The 22,133-nt window shown below is 47.8% G+C and overlaps 1 protein-coding gene, 1 long non-coding RNA gene and 1 other non-coding gene across 10 annotated transcripts; 1 reads left to right on the top strand and 2 right to left on the bottom strand.

The window, feature by feature from the left end:
- Positions 1–4,928: 4,928 nt before the first annotated feature.
- PABPC4 (poly(A) binding protein cytoplasmic 4) lies at positions 4,929–21,004 on the bottom strand. 8 transcript variants are annotated; one of them, XM_513344.9, is made up of 16 exons: positions 19,849–21,004; positions 16,479–16,672; positions 15,323–15,438; positions 13,954–14,093; positions 13,686–13,780; positions 12,893–13,030; positions 11,840–11,935; positions 9,217–9,489; positions 8,797–8,884; positions 8,534–8,653; positions 7,946–8,032; positions 7,724–7,851; positions 6,436–6,529; positions 6,186–6,316; positions 5,798–5,900; positions 4,929–5,235 (listed from the first exon to the last, which is right to left on the bottom strand). In XM_513344.9, exons 1-15 carry the CDS (start codon positions 20,039–20,041, stop codon positions 5,811–5,813), a joined length of 1,983 nt encoding a protein of 660 aa, XP_513344.3. In that variant the 5' UTR covers positions 20,042–21,004; the 3' UTR covers positions 4,929–5,235; positions 5,798–5,810. The 8 variants fall into 8 exon arrangements, 4 of the variants coding, with proteins under 4 accessions (XP_513344.3, XP_003308042.1, XP_009452718.1 ...); XM_003307994.7 differs by having other exon boundaries at positions 8,582–8,653; positions 19,849–20,999; XR_010147084.1 differs by lacking the exon at positions 8,797–8,884 and having other exon boundaries at positions 19,849–20,982.
- On the top strand, positions 9,238–17,288 carry LOC104007435 (uncharacterized). The gene is made up of 3 exons (XR_681663.5): positions 9,238–9,330; positions 16,541–16,764; positions 17,165–17,288. It is a non-coding gene; the product is annotated as an uncharacterized LOC104007435 (long non-coding RNA).
- On the bottom strand, positions 11,463–11,597 carry LOC112207355 (small nucleolar RNA SNORA55). Its single transcript, XR_002941789.1, has one exon. It is a non-coding gene; the product is annotated as a small nucleolar RNA SNORA55 (small nucleolar RNA).
- Positions 21,005–22,133: the final 1,129 nt, after the last annotated feature.

Genomic DNA, 22,133 nt, shown 5'->3' with positions numbered 1-22,133 from the left:
AAGACTCCATCTCAAAAATAAATAAATTAATTAACTAATTAAAATAAAATAAAATTCAGTTGTACCACTATAGAACGTAAAACCTGAAGTTGCTTTCCAAGCACTTTGATGACCTTTGTTTATAAAACTTACAGAAATAGAAAAAGTTGTTGGTCTAACAATTATTAATTCCAAAAAAGCTTTAATTGTGTATAGAGCATTGATCTTACCATTGGGTCAGGTGACTACTAAAGAAGGGAGCATCATAGTCTTCGTTCCCAGGAAAAACTTATTTTAGCTGGGAGAGACCAAGAGTAGTAGGAATTACTACTTTATAAAACTCAGGGATAGGCTGGGTGCGGTGGCTCACACCTGTAATCCTAGCACTTTGAGGCGGGTGGACTGCCTGAGCTCAGGAGTTTGAGACCAGCCTGGGCAACATGGTGAAACCCCGTCTCTACTAAAATACAAAAAATTAGCTGGGCGTGGCGGTGTGTGCCTGTAGTCCCAGCTATTCGGGAGGCTGAGGTAGGAGAACTGCTTGAACCCAGGAGGCGGAGGTTGCAGTGAGCCGAGATCGCGCCACTGCACTCCAGCCTGGGTGACACAGAGAGACTCTGTCTCCATAAAAAAAAACAAAAACAAAAACAAAAAAACTCAGGGATAGAAGGGCTCCTGAACCCGCTAGTCTTACTGTTGTAAGATATGAAGAGGCCAGGTGCAGTGGCTCACACCTGTAATCACAGCACTTTGGGAGGCTGAGGCAGGAAGACCGCTTGAGCTATGATCAATGACACTGCAATCCATCCTGGATGACAGAGCGAGACCCCGTCTCTAAAAAAAAAAAAAAAAAAAAAAAAAAAAAGCTGGCACAGCAGCTTACATCTGTAATCCCAGCACTTTGGGAGGCCAAGGCAGGTGGATCACGAGGTCAGGAGTTCAAGACCAGCCTGGCCAACATAGTGAAACCCCGTCTCTACTAAAAATACAAAAAAAATTAGTTGGGGGTGGTGGTAGTCACCTGTAGTCCCAGCTACTTGGGAGGCTGAGGCAGGAGAATCGCTTGAACCCAGAAGGCAGAGGTTGCAGTGAGCCAAGATCGCTCCACTGCACTCCAGCCTGGGTGACAGAGTGAGACTCCATCTCAAAAAAAAAAAAGAAAAAAGAAAAAAAAATGATTTGAAGAACTGAAGGCTCAGTGAGTTTGTGTCCACACAGAAAGTCAGTAGCAGAACTGGGTCTAAAATTCCTAACCTAGAAAATGAAAACAAAAGATCAAATAGAAACTTGCACTGTAATTGTGATACCAATTGAAGAAAAACTTAACCAGGTAAGCAGAGGCCAAGGCTTCACTGCTGAGGCTGAGCTTCCCTGCTACACTCTGCTATTTAACAGCACAGCCGCCAAGAAGGGAGTTCGGGTGGGCAGATAAGGTAGAGTACACCTAACCAGCAGGTGATGTGAAACAAGAACCAAACGTTAAAAATTTTTTTCTAAGAGCTAGGCGCGGTGGCTCACGCCTGCAATCCCAGCACTTTGGGAGGAAGAGGCGGGCGGATCACGAGGTCAGGAGATCGAGACCATCCTGGCTAACACACGGTGAAACCCTGTCTCTACTAAAAATCCAAAAAACTAGCCGGGCGTGGTGGCAGGCTCCTGTAGTCCCAGCTACTCGGGAGGCTGAGGCAGGAGAATGGCGTGAACCCGGGAGGCGGAGCTTGCAGTGAGCCGAGATCGCGCCACTGCACTCCAGCCTGGGTGACAGAACGAGACTCCGTCTCAAAAAAAAAGTGTATAGTAAGAATCAGGAGGGTAGTCTTAGAAAAAAAATTTTTTTTTTTTTTTTTTTTTTTTTTTTTTTGAGATGGAGTCTCGTTCTGTCACCCAGGCTGGAGTGCAGTGGCGCGATCTCGGCTCACTGCAAGCTCCGCCTCCCGGGTTCACGCCATTCTCCTGCCTCAGCCTCCCGAGTAGCTGGGACTACAGGAGCCTGCCACCACGCCCGGCTAGTTTTTTGGATTTTTAGTAGAGACAGGGTTTCACCGTGTGTTAGCCAGGATGGTCTCGATCTCCTGACCTCGTGATCCGCCCGCCTCTGCCTCCCAAAGTGCTGGGATTGCAGGCGTGAGCCACCGCGCCTGGCCTTTTTACTATACACTTTTTATATTAAATGATGAGAAATCAAAGCCCCCAAATGGTTCCAACTTAAAGTCTAACCTCAAATCCAACAGATTTTTTTTTTTTTTTTTTTTGAGACGGAGTCTGGCTCTGTCACTCAGGTTGGAGTGCAGTGGCGCGATCTCAGCTCACTGCAAGCTCCGCCTCCCGGGTTCACTTCATTCTCCTGCCTCAGCCTCCCAAGTAGCTGGGACTACAGGCGCCCGCCACTACGCCCGGCTAATTTTTTGCATTTTTAGTAGAGACGGGGTTTCACCGTGTTAGCCAGGATGGTCTTGATCTCCTGACTTCGTGATCCGCCCGCCTCGGCCTCCCAAAGTGCTGCGATTACAGGCATGAGCCACCGCGCCCAGCCAGATTGTTAATTTTTGTAAATTTCAACCCATAGCCACACCATCATCCTAGCCCTGCTGTCCTCAGAACCTTCCTATTCCATCTCCAAGATCACCACCATGCTGACCTAGAGAGACATCCCCCTGAAATTCATTATATACCAGCCATACACAGAATGCTCATGACTTAAAATTTTTTCCTAAGTTATTTTCCTGGCATCAGGAATCTGACTTAAGAGGGACTTTTCAGTGTCACCTGTTTCATAATACAGCAGAATCAGAATATCTGTGATGTTTCCAAAAGGAATAAAAGTAGCACAAAGAACTGTCCTCCACCCCCTTTGCAGATACCAAGAGCATTCTGAATCAATGTCTCCACACTTTTCGTGCAATTGCTCCAACACCTTGTTAACATGAGCACAGGGAGGAGAGGAAGGGAGGGGTCCCAATACTCTTCTGGGTATAACAAAACCACTTGTGAGATACACTCCTCTCCCTATCCCTCTTCTGACCTACATTTTTTGCCCTGGTTTATGGTGACAATTTCCTGAATGGGATCCCCTTCTTTTTCTCTCCTCCGTTATCCCAAGAAAATACAAATACGATTATATTACTCTTCTGGTTGGTATTCTTCAAAAGCAGTCCAATGGCCAACGGAGAAAAATCCACATTTCTTAGTATAGCATATACTAAGTATGGCCAGACTCTGGGTTTTGACTCTCGCTGCTTGTCTCCATTCAGGCAACAGCCTGGCTCCCACCTTGGCTGCTTGGTTAACTTTGCATCTTTCAAACACATCTCTGGACTCAGAGCATCCCGAAAGTTTACCCTCACCTCTCCGGATGGGGCGGTCATTCCCCAGTCTGGTTTCAACATCACCGTCCATCATACAATCGCACCACAGCATTCACCAACTCGTGCAGTGAGGCTGTTCTCGTAATTTCCCAGCTATTCTGGGACCTCCTTCCTCTAATGGACCAGAGCTGTGGAGTTTGTGGAACGAACGAATGAGGGCTGACGTCACGGTAGCAGATCGCAACCACCACTCTGGGTCCAGGGTCAGAAGGGGTAGGGAAAAGGGATCTGGGCAGCTCTAGCAGGCACCACTCACAGGTCGAGAGCGTGAAGCACCACAAGAGACCTGGCCCAGGATGCGTAAGGCCATGGGTCCGCACCCCGCCCACTCTGCCCACCCCCAGCTCAATCTTGGCACTGCCTGCGAGGACCCTGCCTTGCTCCACACCACCCTACCCTTTGTGAACCCTCTCGGCGGCCGCCATCTTGCTTCCAGCGCTTCCGCCGGAAGCCCGCACCGTGCCCCACCCCATCCGGCACCAGATTAAGGAAAGAAGGGGCCGTCCGGAAACAAGGACATCTCCTTTAGATCTGTTAAGGTGACACCAGATTTTTTTTTTTTTTTTTTTTTTTTTTGAGACGGAGTCTCGCTCTGTCGCCCAGGCTGGAGTGCAGTGGCGCGATCTCGGCTCACTGCTAGCTCCGCCTCCCAGGTTCACGCCATTCTCCTGCCTCAGCCTCCCGAGTTGTAACTACAGGCGCCTGCCACCACGCCCGGCTAATTTTTTTTGTATTTTTAGTAGAGACGGGGTTTCACCGTGTTAGCCAGGATGGTCTCGATCTCCTGACCTTGTGATCCGCCCGCCTCGGCATCCCAAAGTGCTGGGATTACAGGCGTTAGCCACTGTGCCCAGCCGAGGTGACACCAGATCTAAAGGAGCCTGCCAAGAGGGATGAGCATTCTAAGGACTGCCTGGATGGGGCACTAAGGAAGCACCAAGCAAGCTCCAGGAGGGAAAGCAAGCAAGGCTGGAGCCGCAGGGAAAGTAGGCTGCAAAGGGATGTGATTTTGGCCTTTAGGATGTCACTTTACTGTCACTTTGAACATCAAAGAAACCACAAGCACTGAAGACTTCAGCACCATTTGCTATAGTCACAGACCTCCCAAACATTTTCCCCGCTAGGGGAAAACTTGGTTGCAGAATCTGGGGAACTGGATCCGCTGACTCGAATGCAGCATAAACTGACTGCAGGAGATAAGGGGACAGGACACACCCCAACCAACAGAGTTCAGGAAGGGAAGGACGGGGCTCAACTAATCAACTGGGATCTGCAGATCTCACCCTATGTCCTTCGGGTGTGTGCCAACCCCACTCTGCCCCAGATTTTCCTGGGCCAGACCCATGGCTCTGACCACATCAGATCTCTGTTCCCTCTAAGTTAAATGGGGCTAATGTAACAATCATACTGCAACAGAACAGTGTGGGACAGGATCATATTTAACAGTTCTGTGTATCTTGCTAATCTTTGTCAGCTTCAAGTCAAGAAAGAATAAACTATCACTGGAACCAATTCACATCCTAAAGTTACTTCCAGTGAAAACCGGAATTCATAGAGTAAAACTGTGGTCAGAGACAGAGGCAGTTTTATGGAGATTTTTTTTCTTTATTGGGAAACGTAAGACTTGGGTACATCAAATAAAACCAATTTCTGGGGGAAAAAATCAAAACCCACAATAAAAAAAAAGTTAACACTGTCTGGGCCACAGCAGAACCCAAAGAACATATTCGTATAATTGAAAAATTCTAGGTGCTTCATAATTGACCTTTTGATACAAAATGACCTATTAAATTTGCAATTTGTAATCCTTGGTGTTGAGGTCCATAGGACAAGCTAGGAAGTCTTCAAACCTTGAGTTGAATTCCATAAGGGGTTATTTGGCTTTTGAATCCTGTAAAGAAAAGCACCAACACAAATAAATGCATAATCAAATAATTTAGTTTCATTAACATATAGTGGATAAAGGAAGGTATTCTAGAAGAGAGTTTCTCAACCTCAGTGCTATTGACACTTTGGACATTCTGTTGGGTCTGTCCTCCTGTGTACTGTACAACATTTAGCAGCATCTCTGGTCTTTACCACTAGATGACAAGGCTCCTGAGGCCCTTGACAAGAGGGTCATGACTATGCCAAGTCAACCCTCCCAACACACCAGCTCTGGTCCTTACCATGTGCTTTTTCCTTAGCTTATTTTACTGTCTCTTCTTTCCCTATCTGGAGACACCTACCACCATCAACCAGTACTAGTTTTATTATTCACTCAAGCTCCTGCAGACAAAGTCCACAGTCCTCATGATAAGAAGTCACCTGCAACACACTCCGTGTAACTAACTGTACTTATTGTATTCCCAGAGCTAAGCAGTGAGCATATATACAACCTCAGGTCAAACCACAAAGACAATGCTCATAGGAACAATGCTCATAGGAACAAAAATGAAAATAGCCACACATACGGTTTTTCCTTGTCTAAGAGGTAGCAGCAGCAACAGCGCCCACCTTCTGGGCAGCTTCTTTCTTGGCATGATGAGCCTGTAGAACTGCTACAGCTTCATCCACCTGCGAGAAATCTTCAGGTGGTCAGTGAATCTAGGAGAGCTACTCCACCCCTCCCCAGTGCCCAGACCTAGTGGTGGACCAAAGCCAACTGTACAGATGATCCCTAGGCCTCTGGTGCTAACTACTTTCCCAAATACCCACTGCAGCCTCCAGTCACAGTCAAGGCATGACGAGAGGGGTCCTGGGGGCAGCAGATCCCACTTTCTGCTGCACCTGGGCATCCAAGTTTGCCCCCAGTCTTCCCAAGCTGAGAACTGAAGCTGCAGGGTCTGAGCCCCAGCTCACCTTGGAGCGGAGAGACTCGGGGGACTCTAACATGTGCAGCAGCTCAGAGTTGTCTATCTCCAGCAGCATTCCCGTGATCTTCCCAGCCAGATTTGAATGCATTGTTTGGATGAGTGGGAACAAGCGTTCTCCTATGGGGAGGATAGTTAATAAAAAAACAAATCAAATCCCAGTAAACAATGGACACTGGTGTCCTACCTGGCATCAGGCTCTGGGACCCTCTTCTTCTGCAAGCAAGTGGATCACTCACCCAGCATCTGCTTCTGTTCCTGGGGGGGTGCTGCAGCCAGCATGGAGGCAGTCAGTGGCTCCTGCCCCTGCACATGGACCGCAGGCTGGGGTGCCTGGGAACCAGGAAAGGCAGTGGGTTAGCACTGAGGAAAGGACACCTGATGGTGGTTGAGTGCCTGTTCAATATCTGAACATCTGACTATGTGAAAGAGGAGAGGAGGTGGCTGTCCTTGCTCTAAAGGAACTAATTTCAGTCCTTGAAGGATTGAGGGGTGTGTTGAGGAACAGAGTGGTATGGACATAAACACAACCAATTACAATGAAAATGGCATGCTATCAGAAAGCGAAGTGAAACGTAAATAATAAAACGAACCTATAGTGCTAGGCAAGCATTTTCTGACATTTCCTTAATACACCCAAAGTTACTCAAGAATGAAAAGCCTTGTTATAAATAAGGGTAAACACTTGTATATAACCTTTTCCTGAAAATTAGTTTTCCTTTAGGGTAAATCTCAGTGCAGATTGGATCAAAGGGAGTAAATATCAACACATTTATAATTACATTCCACATCACCTTAATTGTACCAAATGTTTTTGTATCAAATGCTTAAAAACGGTCAACATGCAACGTCAATGCTAGTCAAAGCCTTGCAAAGAAAAGGTATTTTACATAGCATCAAGTTCTAGGAAATCCCCAACTTAGAGAGTATGAGACAGGACAGTTAAAGAGTAATCTCCTAAGCAGCTTATGGGCCTGAAGGCTTAGGGTGACACCTCCACAGCAAATTGCTATTAAGCTCTGAAACAAACTAGTTGCATCTAGAGCACAGGTCTAGAGACAGCAAGTTACAGCTTGGAAAATCTAAGCTCTAGGTTCAACCCCTTCACCTCCTACACACACTTTACATCTTTGAAGCTGAACATCCGATCTGTAAGTTGAAGTTATTTCCTGCATTAATGTACCAATCATCTTGCAGAGCAGCCAAGGATCCAATAGGTCACTGGATGTGGAAGTGACCTGGAGGCTCAAACAGCTGAGTGAGCACATTATTTCGTACAAACAGAAGAGGAAGCACTGGCTGCCCGCTCTGAGGCATTTCTGAGTGAACTGGCATCAGGCAGAGCACTTTTAAGCCCCTTCTTTCCCACTAGTGAGCCCCTGAAGGGCAGGGACAGTGAATCAGAACATAGCGTCATAACACAGAGCAGGCATTTAATACCTGTTGAAGGACTCAGAAGCACAGCTTCTTTTACATCAAGTGGAAATGGGGGAAATCCTTTTAAGCATTCTGTCTGGTGAACCTCACCTGCAGAGGCTGTATGGCAGGATGAGGGCTGCGGACACTGGAGGCGTACTTGTAGGGGGCAACAGCCCGGGGAGCAGCAGCGGCAACAGCAGCGCGTGGCGCTAAGTTCTGCACAGCTGTGGGAACGCCTTAGGGAAAGAACAAATACAATTAAAGCCCATCAGTCTGGGCAAAGACCCGTCAAATCCCATCTTTCCCCCTTCTGTGTGCATCCAATACCACCTCCAGACTGGCAGCTGTCAGTCAGCCCTTGCTGGGCGGCACCAGCCCCACCAAAGTCCATAGCCAAGCGGTCCGGGCACTCAGACCCTACAACAGACCAGCAAATGCACATCAGTGTTGGCGGCAGATGTCCAACTGGCCACGTCCCACGGAAGGAGAAATTTCAAAGCACGTTTACGCAACACATTGCACAGGGGGCCACTACTACTTTCGAGGATGAGCCAAAGGATAACATACAACTCTTTCCACATCTTGGAATATAAGACATATTCTCTATACACTGTTTCCTTGCATTCCTCACCCCACCCAAAAGAACAAGCTGCCTCTGTGGTCATCCAGCTAGCAAAACTTCTACAACTAACCTTTTTCACATAGGTCACCGATGAGCAAAGAATGTTAAAAGCAACTGACACACCTAGAACTCATACTGTTTCTCTGCTCCTGAAGTGGCCACCTAAGCACACAGCTAAGATTACAGAACCAGGACTCGATAAATTCGAGCCCAACAAACTGACCAACCCAGGACAGAGCCTAGTCATCCTGACTCCCTCCTCCCCAGGCCACACTTCTAAAGGCCAGTTTGCTCACCGACTCTCTGAGTGGTAGTAGGGAGGCCACGAGAGGCCGGAGCATTACCAGTTGGAGCCAGATGGCGAAGAGTTGGACGAGGCCCAGATTGGCGTATAGCACTTGGCATTCCTTGGAAGCCTGGTGAAGAGAAAAATTGCACATCACTGAGAAGTGATGTGGACCAGAACCTAGGCTGTGCCTCAGAGTGGGGAAGAAGGAAAGGCAGGGGAGACCAGGACAGGTATATCCTGGGCTGTCAATTACTGTTCCCCACCACCTACCTTGAGGTCTCCCACCTTGCTGCCAGCGTGGATTAGGCCTCATCTGTGCTAACTGGTTAGGTGTATAATATGGAGGCCTTCCCTGAGCCTGTAAGACAGAAGAATACCCAAACACCCCCTTAAGGACTGAACCCATCCTAGAGAAGTATCTCATCTCATCTCACTAACCAGGACCTAAGCTAATTATTTAAATGTTCTTTCTATTCAAGAGCTGAGGGGTCAGCTAATGGGGACTGTTTTATGCTACCACTGCCACTGTGGGTGTGTGTTTGTGACCATGGGTAAGTCCTTCATTTTTACTTGAAGGGTCCTTATTGTGACATTCTAGAACTCTAATAACGAAAAATCCCTCTCCCCAACCACTGCAGAATACTGCCAGCCGGCAGGTTCCCAAGAGCTGTGACCAAACAGCACACCCACCTGTGGGACTGCTGGCACAAAGTAGCCACCCGCTGCAGGCTGGAACTGATTTAAGATGGCATTGGCAGGAAGTGCTCTCATTCCAGCCACTCGTTGCATATACTGGTTGGTCAGGTGAGCCTTTCTCTCTTCCTTCCTCTGGGCCAGGGCAACATATAGTGGCTTGGAGCCCACAATGCGTCCATTCATCTCAGTGACTGCTTTGGTTGCTTCTTCAGGAGATGAGAAGCAGACGAAGCCAAACCCTTTGCTTCTTCCATCCTCCAGCATTACCTACAAAATGAGACCAGCTACTTAAGAAATAAGGTGTCCCTGGCTGGGTGTGATGGCTTGTGCCTGTAATCCCAGCACTTTAGAAGGCTGAGGTGGGAGGGCTGCTTGAGCTCAGGAGGTTGAGACCAGCTTGAGCAATGTAGCGAGACCTCATCTCAAAAAAACAAAGGGCCAGGCACAGTGGCTCATGCCTGTAATCCCAGCACTTTGGGAGGCCGAGGTGGGTGGATCACGAGGTCAGGAATTCAAGACCATCCTGACCAACATGGTGCAAACCCATCTCTACTAAAAATACAAAAATCAGCTGGGCGTGGTGGCACACACCTGTAATCCTAGCTACTCAGGAGGCTGAGGCAGGAGAACCGCTTGAACCCGGGAGACAGAGATTGCAGTGAGCCGAGATCGCGCCACTGCACTCCAGCCTGGGCGACAGAGCGAGACTCCATCTCCAAAACAAAACAAAACAAAAACACCAACCAACCAAACCAACAAAAAAAACAAAACAAACCTACAAATAGGAAAAAAAAGGATGTCCCTGGGTGGGGAGGGAACTATTCAGAAGAACCAGAAAGCCTGGGTTCTGCTGCAGTCACTGAGTCTAGGTCAGGGTTCTGGCATAGGATTTACCCCAGACCAACTAAGTCACAACCTCTAAGGTATCTAGGTGTTTTCTTTGAGTCCCCAGGTGATGCTAAACTTCTGAAACACTATGATATGGCTAATAATAAAACCAGGAACTCAAAGATGTTTCCTGATACCTGGTGGATAGCTACTCCGGGTAACCACAAAACATCTTGAGAGTAGTACTGAGCAATTTATTTTCATATCTCATATGTTTCAAGACCTCGGTGGACAAACTCTAACAAGCTCTTACCAACATCAGGATAACACTTTTGGAATACCACGTGTGGACAGGAGTCCTAAAATGTTCAGGTAACCAATGACTGCCACCATTAATTCAATGAGATGACCAGCTCAGAGATAGGCAGCCTAGATTCTAGTCTCACTTGCCTTCCTGAGGCTCAATTTCCAAGAAATACTCCAAACAGCTACAAAACCACAGGTCTACTGGTTCAGGCAGTCTTTTTCCATATTAAGTTCATCATTCACAAATGGCATTCTTCCTAATAGACAAGGTTATTCACTGTCTTCTCTGGTGTGACTGTCATTGTTTTATGTCTTAGTTAATGGCCCAGAGAGCCTCCTGAAGTGGAGGATAGGGAAGTAAAGAAGTGCATCACTCCATAACTCTCTACCAATGAGATGGGCCAGTAAGGTATGTGAATAAAAATGCCACACCATCATAATGAAAATGGTGACAATTCAAGGTATGGCTCTTCTGCTCTCTTAACAAATGCCAACTTGACTACTAGGCAGATAAGCAAGGATAGAAGATCACTCCTTACACTGATGAGGGCCAGTCAAGGGGGGTCATAGCAAAAACGAAAGGGTAAGAACTGGGCAAACCCACAGTTGGCCTCTGGCCAACTCCCTACTACAACTGATAACACTGCTTTCCACATTCCCAGGTTGGGAGCAAAGTCCACTAAGAGCCAGGGCAGGGCCACTAAGCCCTTACCAGCCCACGTGGCTTCCCTTCTCATCAACTAAAGGACTTGGTGGCATCTGGTACACCTGTTTAGCAAGACCGGCGTCTGCATCCGGCCATAACTCAAAATGTTCAGATGGCACCAGTTTCCATCCTGCTCCCAAAGTGCCAAGGACAAGCAGTACACCATCCCCATGTAGTCAGCATTCTCTTGTTCAAGGACTAAAATTCCTTATCTTTAAAATGAGGTTCCTACTTACCCTGCTAACTTAGTTGATATGATCATCAAAGAAAATCAAGCAAATGATGCACACTACGAAACATAGAAAAACCTTCCACTCCCCTTTCCTCTCTTTTTAAGACCAGGGTAGAAGTTCCCAAGCCCACCTCCAAAATCTTCAAAATACCTTCATTCTCAAGGAGAAAATGTGGCAGAGCTGTAGAGACAGGCCCCAAGACAAATGGAAAACAACCTGTCTGGATTTCCTCTGCTCATTCTGTAGCACCATCTGTCCCCACACCGGCACGAGGCAGCAAGGAATGGGAAAGATTCAGGTGCTCTGAGTTGGCAAGGAGGGGCTGGGTCAAATTCCTCTCCAGACTCCAGTGCTTGGGAAACAGTGTAATGTTAACCTAATGAAATGTCATTCTCCAGAATGCATCCAGAAATTTTGCTAGAAAAACGTAGTAGCTACTTTCAGAAATGAACATAATTTAAATGCTATTCCTTCAATGGGACAAATGCCAATAAGCCTATAATGGAATACCACTGCTTTCAATCCCCAGATTGCAGTATAATACCTTAGCACTGGTAATTGATCCAAAAGGAGAAAATTCTTTCCTTAATTTCTCATCATCAATAGTGTCATCCAAGTTCTTAATGTAGAGATTCACCCCCTGAAGGAAAAAGATCACTGTTAACTACACTTCTATACCACAAATATTCCCTAAGAAAGTGGTTCCCAAAGGGTGGCCCCCAGACCAGGAGCACCAGCATCTTTGGGAACTTGTTAGAAATGAAATTCTCGGCCGGACGCGGTGGTTCATGCCTGTAATCCCAGCACTTTGGGAGGCCAAGGCAGGCGAATCACAAGGTCAGGAGATCGAGACCATCCTGGCTAACACGGTGAAACCCCGTCTCTACTAAAAATACAAAAAATTAGCCAGGCATGGTGGCGGGTGCCTGTAGTCCCAGCTACTCAGGAGGCTAAGGCAGGAGAATGGCGCGAACCCAGGAGGCGGAGTTTGCAGTGAGCCGAGATTGTGCCACTGCACTCCAACCTGGGCGACAGAGCGAGACTCTGTCTCAAGAAAAAAAAAAAAAAAAAAAGAAATGAAATTCTCAGGCCAGACCCCAAACCCAATGAATAAGAAAAACTCTGGGGCTGGAGCCCAGCTATCTGTTTTAACAAGCTCTGCTGATGAATCTGATGCAAGTCCAAAGTTGTGAAACTACTGCCCTGAAACTGACAGGATCATCAGTGCACTCACCTTTTGTCACCTCTCCCCACAGCTGTTCTGGTGACCACTCACCCGCCCCAGCAGGGGTCTTCTCGAAGCCATGCCAAACAAAGGAGTCTCATTTAAGTAAAAGGAACCTACATGGCTAAAAGCAACAGGCTGAGGCTTCCAAAATAGAGAGCTTCTTGATGAATAAACCCATCTCTTGTTTCTGGTTCTATAATAATCAGTCATATGTAGTAGGTATATATCCTTTTAAACCTCATCTTTTTAGGTAAAATGGGAAGAAGAACACACTCCAAGTCCCCAAAAAGAAAGCCCGCTAAACATAGGGGTGTTCTGCAAATATTTCACAGCAAATCCCATTGCTAGGCTGGGCCAAGACCACCTTACCTGATATCGACTAATTCTCTCCTGTTTCAACTGTTCAAATTTCCGTTTTAACTCTGCCTGCCGTTCTACTTTCTTTTGTGCACGGCCTACAAATATGATTTTACCACTTATTTCTTTTCCATTCATCTCTTCCACAGCCTAGAAAGGAAAAATATGTCTTTAAAATAAAGTTGCAGCGATGGGGTCTTATTCTGGAGGTCTAAGTCCCAAAAAATATTCTTTCTACTATAGGACTAAAAACTAAATTCACTCCACCTCTGAAGTCTGTCACACAAATCCAAACTTCCTCATCTGTAAAGTGAGGTTAATATTTAAATGGGTTATTGATCCAGATAATATAGAAATAGTACAGGTGTATAAACACAAGTGTGCTGACATGAGCCTAGGGCGATATAATATTCCGGCTGCCAGTAAATTCTGCAGGTGCTTTTGTGGGTATTTAAGTGATAAATGTTGAGGGTCTGGCACAATGCTTTGCCCACAAGTAGCTGCCATGCTGTTATCAAATCAGCACTCACTGGGCTTTAGTTCTCTCACCTTTGCAGCATAACAAACGTCTGTCCTATTCTTTCAACAACTGATAGCTGAGGTGACAGGTATGTGCCAAGTGCTTTGTAAACACCTACATGAAGTTAACATGCGGAACCCAGGAAGATGATCCCAGAGTATAGTAATGGTACATCTACTACCAGATACTCAGACCGTCCCAGCTCTAGGTAGGTGCTAGCAAGACCCTACCCATACTCTGGGGCAACCTCTTACAAGCTTTTCCCAATCTTTGTGGTATACTCACCTTATTGGCATCCTCGTGTTTTTCGTAACTCACAAAGCCAAAGCCTTTGGATTTCCCATTGGGATCTCTCATCACCTTGACACTTAGGGTCTTACCTATTACCAAAGGACAGAACTATTAGTAACACCATCTTGAGCACAGCTCAGGAACAGAAGGCTTCCCTCTGGAAACTCACTTGAAGCAAATCTCTGGAGCAGTGCCCTCATCTCTTAAGAAAAAACAGATGGGTCTGGTAGACTGTGAAAGGAGACAAGGACCCCCAACTTACCAAACTGACTGAATAGCTCTTTCAGACTCTCATCATCCACCTCTTCCCCAAAGTTTTTGATATAAACATTGGTGAATTCCTTGGCTTTGGCTCCAAGCTCAGCTTCCCGCTCTTTGCGAGACTTGAATCTGCCCACAAATCTAAAATGAAACCATGAAGAACAGTAATTACCCAGAGGAATAAAACATGATGTCCAGGGACCCAAAGGAATACAGGTTAAAGACTGACAGGAGAGGTTAAAACACGAGATCCCCATCCACCACCAAGGAGGCTCAGAGATACCCCAAGTCCCCAGCAGAAAGAGAAAAAGGCAGGACTATCCTGTGAGGACCAGCCCCAGGGCTCCTGGCTTAGACCAGGGCTACTCCTACCACATCACACTGCCTTCATGAAGAAACCTGATGGCCATGTTTTTAAAACGTTCATTTCTGTGCAACTATGTAAATGCATAGAAAAGGTCTGGAAGGATACAAACCAAACTGTTAACAGTGGTTAATCCTAGATATGAGATTGTTGGAGCGAAGGGGCACCCTTTGCTTTTTAAATTTATTTATTTTGGTCTGTTATACTTAAAAGAAAATTTATCCATGCACTGACATTTTCATATTTCTTTTTAGTGATATCTGTAGATCAACCACTGTACACACAGACATTATAAAGATAACCCATCCTCTGGTATACTGAATGACACAAAGGACAAAAATTATTTTGGCTTGTAATAGCCAAGACTTATTATCTCTTCTTCTCCCCATATAGCTTTGGTAAGTTCCCCCTCTCTGCATTCTACAGTAACAACCACATCAAAGCAACAAGGTCTGTTATGAAGTTTTTCTGCAAAGGGATGGGATTTTTTCATTGTCACCAAGTATTACTGTGGAGCCAGCCTTGTATTAGGTCACTGAGTCGTAAGTTAGAAAATGGAGAACCGCGGGGACAATTTGGCATCAACCACTAGCGAGGGACCCATGGACAGACCTGAATCACAGGAAAGCCAAGGTCACACTGCTAGTATACAGCTCCTGGTCAGTCCAGGGCCCTCTCCACTCTGCCGCTGGCCAAGACCCCGACTCAGAGTGAGCTTAGAGCTGCTTTCCAGCCAGCCCCAGTTGTTGATGCTCACAAAACCCACAGAGATGCCTTTAAGGGAGAGGCGGCAGGCAGGCCATGGCTTGGGCAGGAAGCCCACCTTGGCGAGTCAAAAGGGCTGCCACGGCTCAGGCAGGGAGACTCACCAGCCCTGGAGTGGAGAGGTAGGAGCAGGCCACACTTGGGCCGAGAACCAGTAGCCGCCTTGTGTGTGCCAGTTAATACCGAGGTGGGGCCACGGCTGGCTCATGCGATGGTTGTTGCTCCGGACTGGGACACTCACACTTTGCGGTCATTGAGGAGCATGCCATTCATCTTCTCGATGGCCTTGTCGGCAGCCTCTTGGGTCTCGAAGTGGACAAAGGCATAACCCTTAGAGCCGTTCTCATCACACACCACCTGTCAAAGACAAGGTGGACCACTTTAGCAGAACTGGCCGGCTCCTGAGACATGAGAACCTCAGGGTATCTTGTGCCTGAGAAGACTCTAGCCCATCCATGGCCAATGGTGGCCAAGTACACCAGTATAATTTTTCTAACACCTAGCACAGCACCAGGTGCCTAGTAAGTGTTCCATTTACAAAGGTAGCCACTACTAAGATGCTTCTATTCCAAATGTTTTATTTTTATCAAAAACAAACAAACAAAAAATACTTAAAATTGGGTGCTGTGGCTCATGCCTGTAATCCCAATGCTTTGGGAGGCCAAAGCAGGAGGATCGTTGGAGCCAGATCGTTGGACAATGGAGACCCTGTCTCTACAAAAAAGAAAAAAATTAACTGAGTGTGGTGGCACGTGCCTGTAGTTCCAGCTACTTGGGAGGCTGAGGTGGGAGGATGGCTTGAGCCCAGGAGGTCGAAGCTACAATGAGCTATTACTAGACCACTGCACTCCACCCTGGGTGACAGAGCAAGACTCTGTCTCTTTAAAACACAACAACACATTTTAAGAGATCTGGGTGTAAACCACGGTGATGCAGAAAACAAAACATTTTCCAAGGCCACAACAGATTTTCAGTGTAGTATGGCATTAAACATATACACCACCACCATTTAAGTTTTAAAGTGCTCAGCATAGAACAGATACGTAGAAGGAATAGAGTGAATTTATGCTTCTAAAGTGATTAAGTTTCCTCAAGACTAGAGACACTTCTCTGGTCCTCTACTTTCCCCCATCCCAAAAGAAAAACGTGGGCTTTCCAAAGCTAAAGAATAGGAAGGATATTTCAGGCTGAGTAAAGAACAAGGGTATGAAAGCGTGTGCTGGTTACGCTGGGTGTGGCCCTGAGATTACCTATGGGAACTTTTAGGATTCCATGTCCAGCATTTTGAAAATTCCCATATCTTGTTCCCCAATTCCAAGATAGTTCTCTGTTTGGTATTTATCTTGTTTTCAAGAATCAATTAATTATTCTGCTAAAATCATTTAATCAATGTTTACCTTGCAGGACAGTATGTTTCCAAAAGCAGAAAAAGTATCATAAAGTGCCTTGTTATCTATAGATTTGTCCAGGTTCTTGATGAAGACGTTTCCCACACCAGATTTTCTCAAAGAGGGATCCCTCTGAGACCACATGATGCGGATTGGCTTTCCCTTAATCACATCAAAGTTCATGGTGTCCAAAGCCCGCTCAGCTGTAAGAGAGAAACACATTTCAATAAGGAGAGAAAACATCAGCTCCCACAGGCCAACAGCCTAAGAACAGATTACTCCAGGACTTTTCAAGGTAATCACTCTTGATAAAAGGCAACTCTATTAAAATAAAAGGGCATCAGATTCCTCCAGCCTGCACTGTTAGTAAGGGAAGCATAAGTTCCAGCTAATGACTCTACTTCATGACAAGTCTAAACACCCTTCTGGGTCTGTGCCCTTGTTGGATAAAGGGGCCATAAGTAAAGATAATCTAAATGGCCTTAATGACACCAAGATCCAATGATAATACCTCACATTTGACTAAGCTTTACCACTTAGAAGAGACTTTGCAGACTACCACCCACCATGACTCAGGTGGGACAGCTGAAATTATACATTTTACAAAATGAACAAACTTATGTTTAGGGTAACTAAGCTGTGCAGCTAGCTAGTAATTACGAAACTAATACTAGATTATCTGATTTATTTTTCAGTGAGGTATTGCATCAAAGTTATCAAGTCATTTAGTCTGCAATCCACCTATGGAGACAAGTGACAAAACCTGTAAAGCAAATGATCTGGAAAAAAAAAAAAAAGGTGCTATCCCTGAATTCAGAATTCAGTCCAGTTTCTTTTATTTTCTATTTCTGAGAACAGAAATTGACTTAAACAAAAAAGCGTCAATCATCAAAATGGACACAACTGATCACACATGGAAAAGTTATCTGTACTATCACCACAAGGATTAAACCACCATACCTTCTGCCTAAGTAGACAGTGCGCAGATGGCAGGCCCTGCACCCACCTTTTGAAGCCTTAGTGGAAGTTCTGTAGAATTCTAGGACTTCAGCTACCCTGGGTGCTCAACCAACTTCCCCATCCAACACCTTGGAATGCTTCCTTAGCTTCCCAACCAAGTCCATGTGTACACCAGAGACAATTTAAAGAATCAAAGGCTGGGCCAGGTACGGTGGCTCACTCCTGTAATCCCAGCACTTTGGGAGGCCAAGGCGGGTGGATTACCTGAGGTCAGGAGTTCGAGACCAGCCTGACCAACATGGTGAAACTCCATCTCTACTAAAAATACACAATTAGCTGGGCATGGTGGCGGGTGTCTGTAATCCCAGCTACTCAGGAGACTGAGGCAGGAAAATTGTTTGGACCCAGGAGTCAGAGGTTGCAGTGAGCTGAGATCGCGTCATTGCAATCCAGCCTAGGCAGCAAGAGTGAAACAGTGTCTCAAAACAAACAACAACAAAAAGAACCAAAAGCTAAAAAATAACACCACCTGCCAGTCAAAACACTTCTCATCACTAATCGCAACAAGGATGCCCAGATCTGGTGGCCACTTTTCCTTAAGGCTATGATGGCATCTCCTAACGGTGACATCACCCAGAACCTCCTCCATGAGGGGATTTAGACAGGGTCAGAGCAGTGGAACCTGCTCCTTGCCTCAAGACAACATCTCACTTAAGGGGGGGACAAAATTCCCCAACTCTGCCGCTCCACAAGCTCAACTGTTTCATTAGCCGGGAGAATTTATTTTCACTCATTATTTCCAACAACTTTCCCCACCCCCTTCAGAAGGTGGGCTCATCTGTGTGGGGGGTAGTTGGGAAAAGGGGAGATGACAAGACAGATCCAAGTCAAGAACAGTCCAGGGAAAGAGGAGTTTGCTTGTGATGGCTATCAGAGATAGATAGCTGGGATCGCAAACTATTTCATTAATTAGCAGTAAAGGAGCCCACTTCAACAACAGCTCCTCGTCTATTTCCAGACAGCACTGCACAAGGCAAGCCGGCTTAGTCTGACAAATCTGGCTGCACTTATTTATAGCAGGGAGAAGTCCTGCAGAAGTATGTGTTGGCAGACACACTGACCAATGGCTTCTGCTATCTCTAAGTGACACGACTTTTGTTCAAAAGTCAGTAAGGCAGACAACAGCTAATGTGGTACATTATCCCTTAAAAAGACCACACTCAGCTACCTTTGCGCTCCTATGGCCATGGACAGAACTCAGCTTGGAGCACACTGGATTGACAGTAGCAATACCTAGTCCCTCTCAACATGTCCAATTCTCTGGTCTCAGCCGCAACCTGGGCAGGTAGTAACTCTGGGCCTCAGACAGAAAACAAAGGGGGGACCCCAAAACTAGGGACCTGGAGATGCTTTGCCATAGAATGACTTGTTTCTCCCAGTAATGATCTCTGCAGTTGTTCCCTTTTAATCTGGAGTCACGTGCAGCCTCTGATCAGGTTTCCTCTGGCCTCCCTCCTGCCACGCCTGCAGCATACCTCTCTCCATGCTCCACGCTAAGGCCACAATCTGAGGTGGCAGAGCACTGTGCTGGGAGTCCTAACTTGGCTTCCAACTTTTTGCATTCCTTCTTCTTCTCAGGAGTCCCATTTTCTTCAGATTAGATGAAATAAAAGGGCTCTGACTAGTGCAAAGCACTGTTACAGCTGAGGTGACAAATGCCACCAGATTTTCAAGTGACGCTTCCCTAAACTACCTCCACAACACTCTACAGCACAGAGCCTGGATACCATTTGTCCAGAGTAAAGCACTTCTCCACTCCAGTGGCAAACACACAGACCAAGGAGCTGGCCTGGCACACGCAGCTTTTGTGGCACTAACCTAAGTCTCTGCGAAAGTTTAACGCACAGAAACCTTCCCCCTGCTTCCTGCCTGCCCTGACTGATCCTTTATCATCACAACATCAGGTAGTCAAGGTTAGTAAAGGTGGCGGAGCGGGCAGGAGCTTTACAATGTAAAACTTTTGCGGGGAATTGTGTTTCAAACGTCCCGCCTTTTGGCCAGCCTGTGAGGGGCACAAGCAAGGATCTCTAACAGCCCAGCCCCACTGACAAGGACCACACGCAGTGGAATGCCAGTGGCTTCACTCTAATCCTGTTTTACAGTCTCCTTGGTTTCCAACCCCACTACCAGCAACACTAATAAGTAGCCCAAGGTCACCCAGTTAGCAAGTGGTAGAAACAAGATTGAAACTCGAGTCATCTGATGCCAGGTCCGCGTTCTCAATCTCCGCACCCTGCTCCCAGCTTCGGTGGCAACATGCTGTCGTGATGCCGCCCTCCTCGGCAGGAGGGCCCTGCCAGAAGACGACTCCCGGGGTCCTCCGGGCTCCCACGCACGTGTGGGCACAGCTTCTACTCACCGTCGGCCGGCTGCTGGAAGTTGACGTAGGCATAGCCCAGGGAGCGGCGGGTGATCATATCGCGGCAGACCCGGATGGACAGCACAGGCCCCGCGGGGCTGAACTTTTCGTACAGCATGGCCTCGGTGACGTCCGAATGCAGGTCGCCCACGTATAGGGAGGCCATGGGGTAGCTGCTGGCCGCAGCGTTCATCTCCCCGCCCCCCACCACCCCGAGCCCCGCCAGGAGGACTTCTTATCGGGCCCGCCGCAGGACAAAAGGGGCGCCCTCGGAGCCCGGGCCCGCGCCGCGGCTCACAGGTGGCACCGGCGCGGCGAGGACGAGCTGGAGTCGGCGGGCTCGGAGACGGGACGGAAACGGGAGGCGGGGGCCGGCTCCCACGGCCGCAGCACCGCAGACAAAAGGCTCTCCGCACAATACGGCCCTCCCCGCGACTTTGCACTTCTCCGCGGTCCTGGTGCGAAGCTCCAAATTTCAAAAAATCAAAGTAGGAAAAAAATTAAACGGGGAATCCCCTTCCGAAGGGTAAAAATCCTTTAAGAGGCGACCGGACGCTGCCCACGGCGGCCTCGGGGACACGCGTTTCTCTATAAATATAGGCCTCGGGCTCCGGCGGTTTAAGATTACAACCGCCGGGGCAGAGGGAAACCAAATCTTTGTGGGCGCCGACTCAGCGAGCCCCGGGCGGGCGGCGAAGGGCAGCACGGACACGTGGTGCGCCGGGGCGGGCGCGGGGCTCGGGGCCCGAGCGGGGGGAGGGCACGGCGGGCCGGGCGGGCGGCTCACCCCCGGACCGACGGACGGAGACCGACGGACGCAGACCGACGGACGCCAAGCGCTGCGGCGGCGGGCGCGGGGCAGGCCGGAAGCGTACGAAAGTGACTTCCCCGCGGGTTCTCCGAGGATTCGTTTTTTCTTTTCCTTTTTTTTTTCAGGATTTTGAAGCGTTTTCAGATTTTTTTTATCTTTTTCTCTTTTTTTCCTCAGGCTGCGAAGCCCGAAAGCGGCGGAGGCGGCAGCGACCCGGGGCGGAGAGAGGCGGCCGAGGGAGCCACCGCTCCATTTATACCCGCCCGCCCCGGGCGCTGCTGGTCGAAGGGCGCCTCGCGACCTGGGCGCAGTCGTGCCCGCCCACTCGGCCCGGGGGCCCGAGGCGGGGCGGCCACGCGAGAGCGACCCGGCGCGGCCGCGCGGCGCTACAGCGACCCCTGGCGCCGGGAGGACCGCCCAGCTCGCGGCTGCGGGAGACCCCAGGGCCCCTTTCTATAACAAATAAATCTTAACACCCTCCCACCCATCACCCGGGAATGGAACCTAGGAGCCATTTAACCTGCACACACGCATGAGGTTTAAAATTAAATGGTATGGGGCTGGGTGCGGTGGCTCACGCCTGTAATCCCAGCACTTTGGGAGGCCGAGGCGGATGGATCATGGAGGTCAGGAGATCGAGACCATCCTGGCTAACACAGTGAAACCCCGTCTCTACTAAAAATACAAAACATTAGCCGGGCGTGGTGGCATGCGCCTGTAGTCTCAGCTACTCGGGAGGCTGAGCAGGAGAGTGGCTTGAACCCGGGAGGCGGAGGTTGCGGTGAGCCAAGATCGTGCCACTGCACTCCATCCAGCCTGGGCAACAGAGTGAGACTCCCTCTCAAAAAAAAAAAAAAATTAAATGGTATGCCAAATTGTGAAATGAAGGTGACATAAAATAAGTTAAAATAAAATAATAGGTGGTCCAATAGGTAAATGTCTGGGTCCAAATACAATAAAGATTTGAGAAGTTTTCAGGATACCGTTGACCTAGAGGTAGAATTGTCAGGAACTAGAAATGCAAGCAGTATCCATGGGTGATGGGATTTTCTGAAAAGATGAGCACATTTTGGTAAAGCTTCAATGAAACCAAACACAAGCATCCCCTCTATTGACATGCTGGTGGCATTCCCGGACATTTAGTTTGTGTTTAAGGGCACAGAAATACTTTCTGTTCCTATGTTTAAAGTTTCTTCTAGGCTTGGATAATTATAAAAAGACTTTTCATCTGCATGAGAGTCTGGCAGGTCATTTGAAAGTCGTATCACAGGCCAGGTGTGGTGGCTCACGCCTGTAATCCCAGCACTTTGGGAGGCCGAGGCGGGCGGATCACTGAGGTCGAGAGTTCGAGACCAGCATGACCAACATGAAGAAACCCCCGTCTCTCCTAAAAATACAAAAAGTAGCCAGACATGGGGGTGCATGCCTGTAATCCCAGCTACTCAGGCGGCTAAAGCAGAAGAATCGCTTGAAC

This window comes from Pan troglodytes, chromosome 1, assembly GCF_028858775.2.
Source record: "Pan troglodytes isolate AG18354 chromosome 1, NHGRI_mPanTro3-v2.0_pri, whole genome shotgun sequence".
Classification (NCBI taxonomy): Eukaryota; Metazoa; Chordata; class Mammalia; order Primates; family Hominidae; genus Pan; species Pan troglodytes.
The sequence above is the reverse complement of the archived record's forward strand: the minus strand, read 5'-3'. Positions and strand labels throughout refer to the sequence as shown.

Bases quoted from the DNA above. Each gene is read 5' to 3' on its own strand.
- PABPC4 (XM_513344.9), bottom strand. From the start codon at position 20,041: ATGAACGCTGCGGCCAGCAGCTACCCCATGGCCTCCCTATACGTGGGC. The intron at 6,317-6,435 runs GTGAGTGATCCA...TCCTCCCCATAG, and splicing joins GGAACAGAAGCAGATGCTGG to GAGAACGCTTGTTCCCACTC. The intron at 5,901-6,185 runs GTGAGCTGGGGC...GATTTCTCGCAG, and splicing joins CCGAGTCTCTCCGCTCCAAG to GTGGATGAAGCTGTAGCAGT.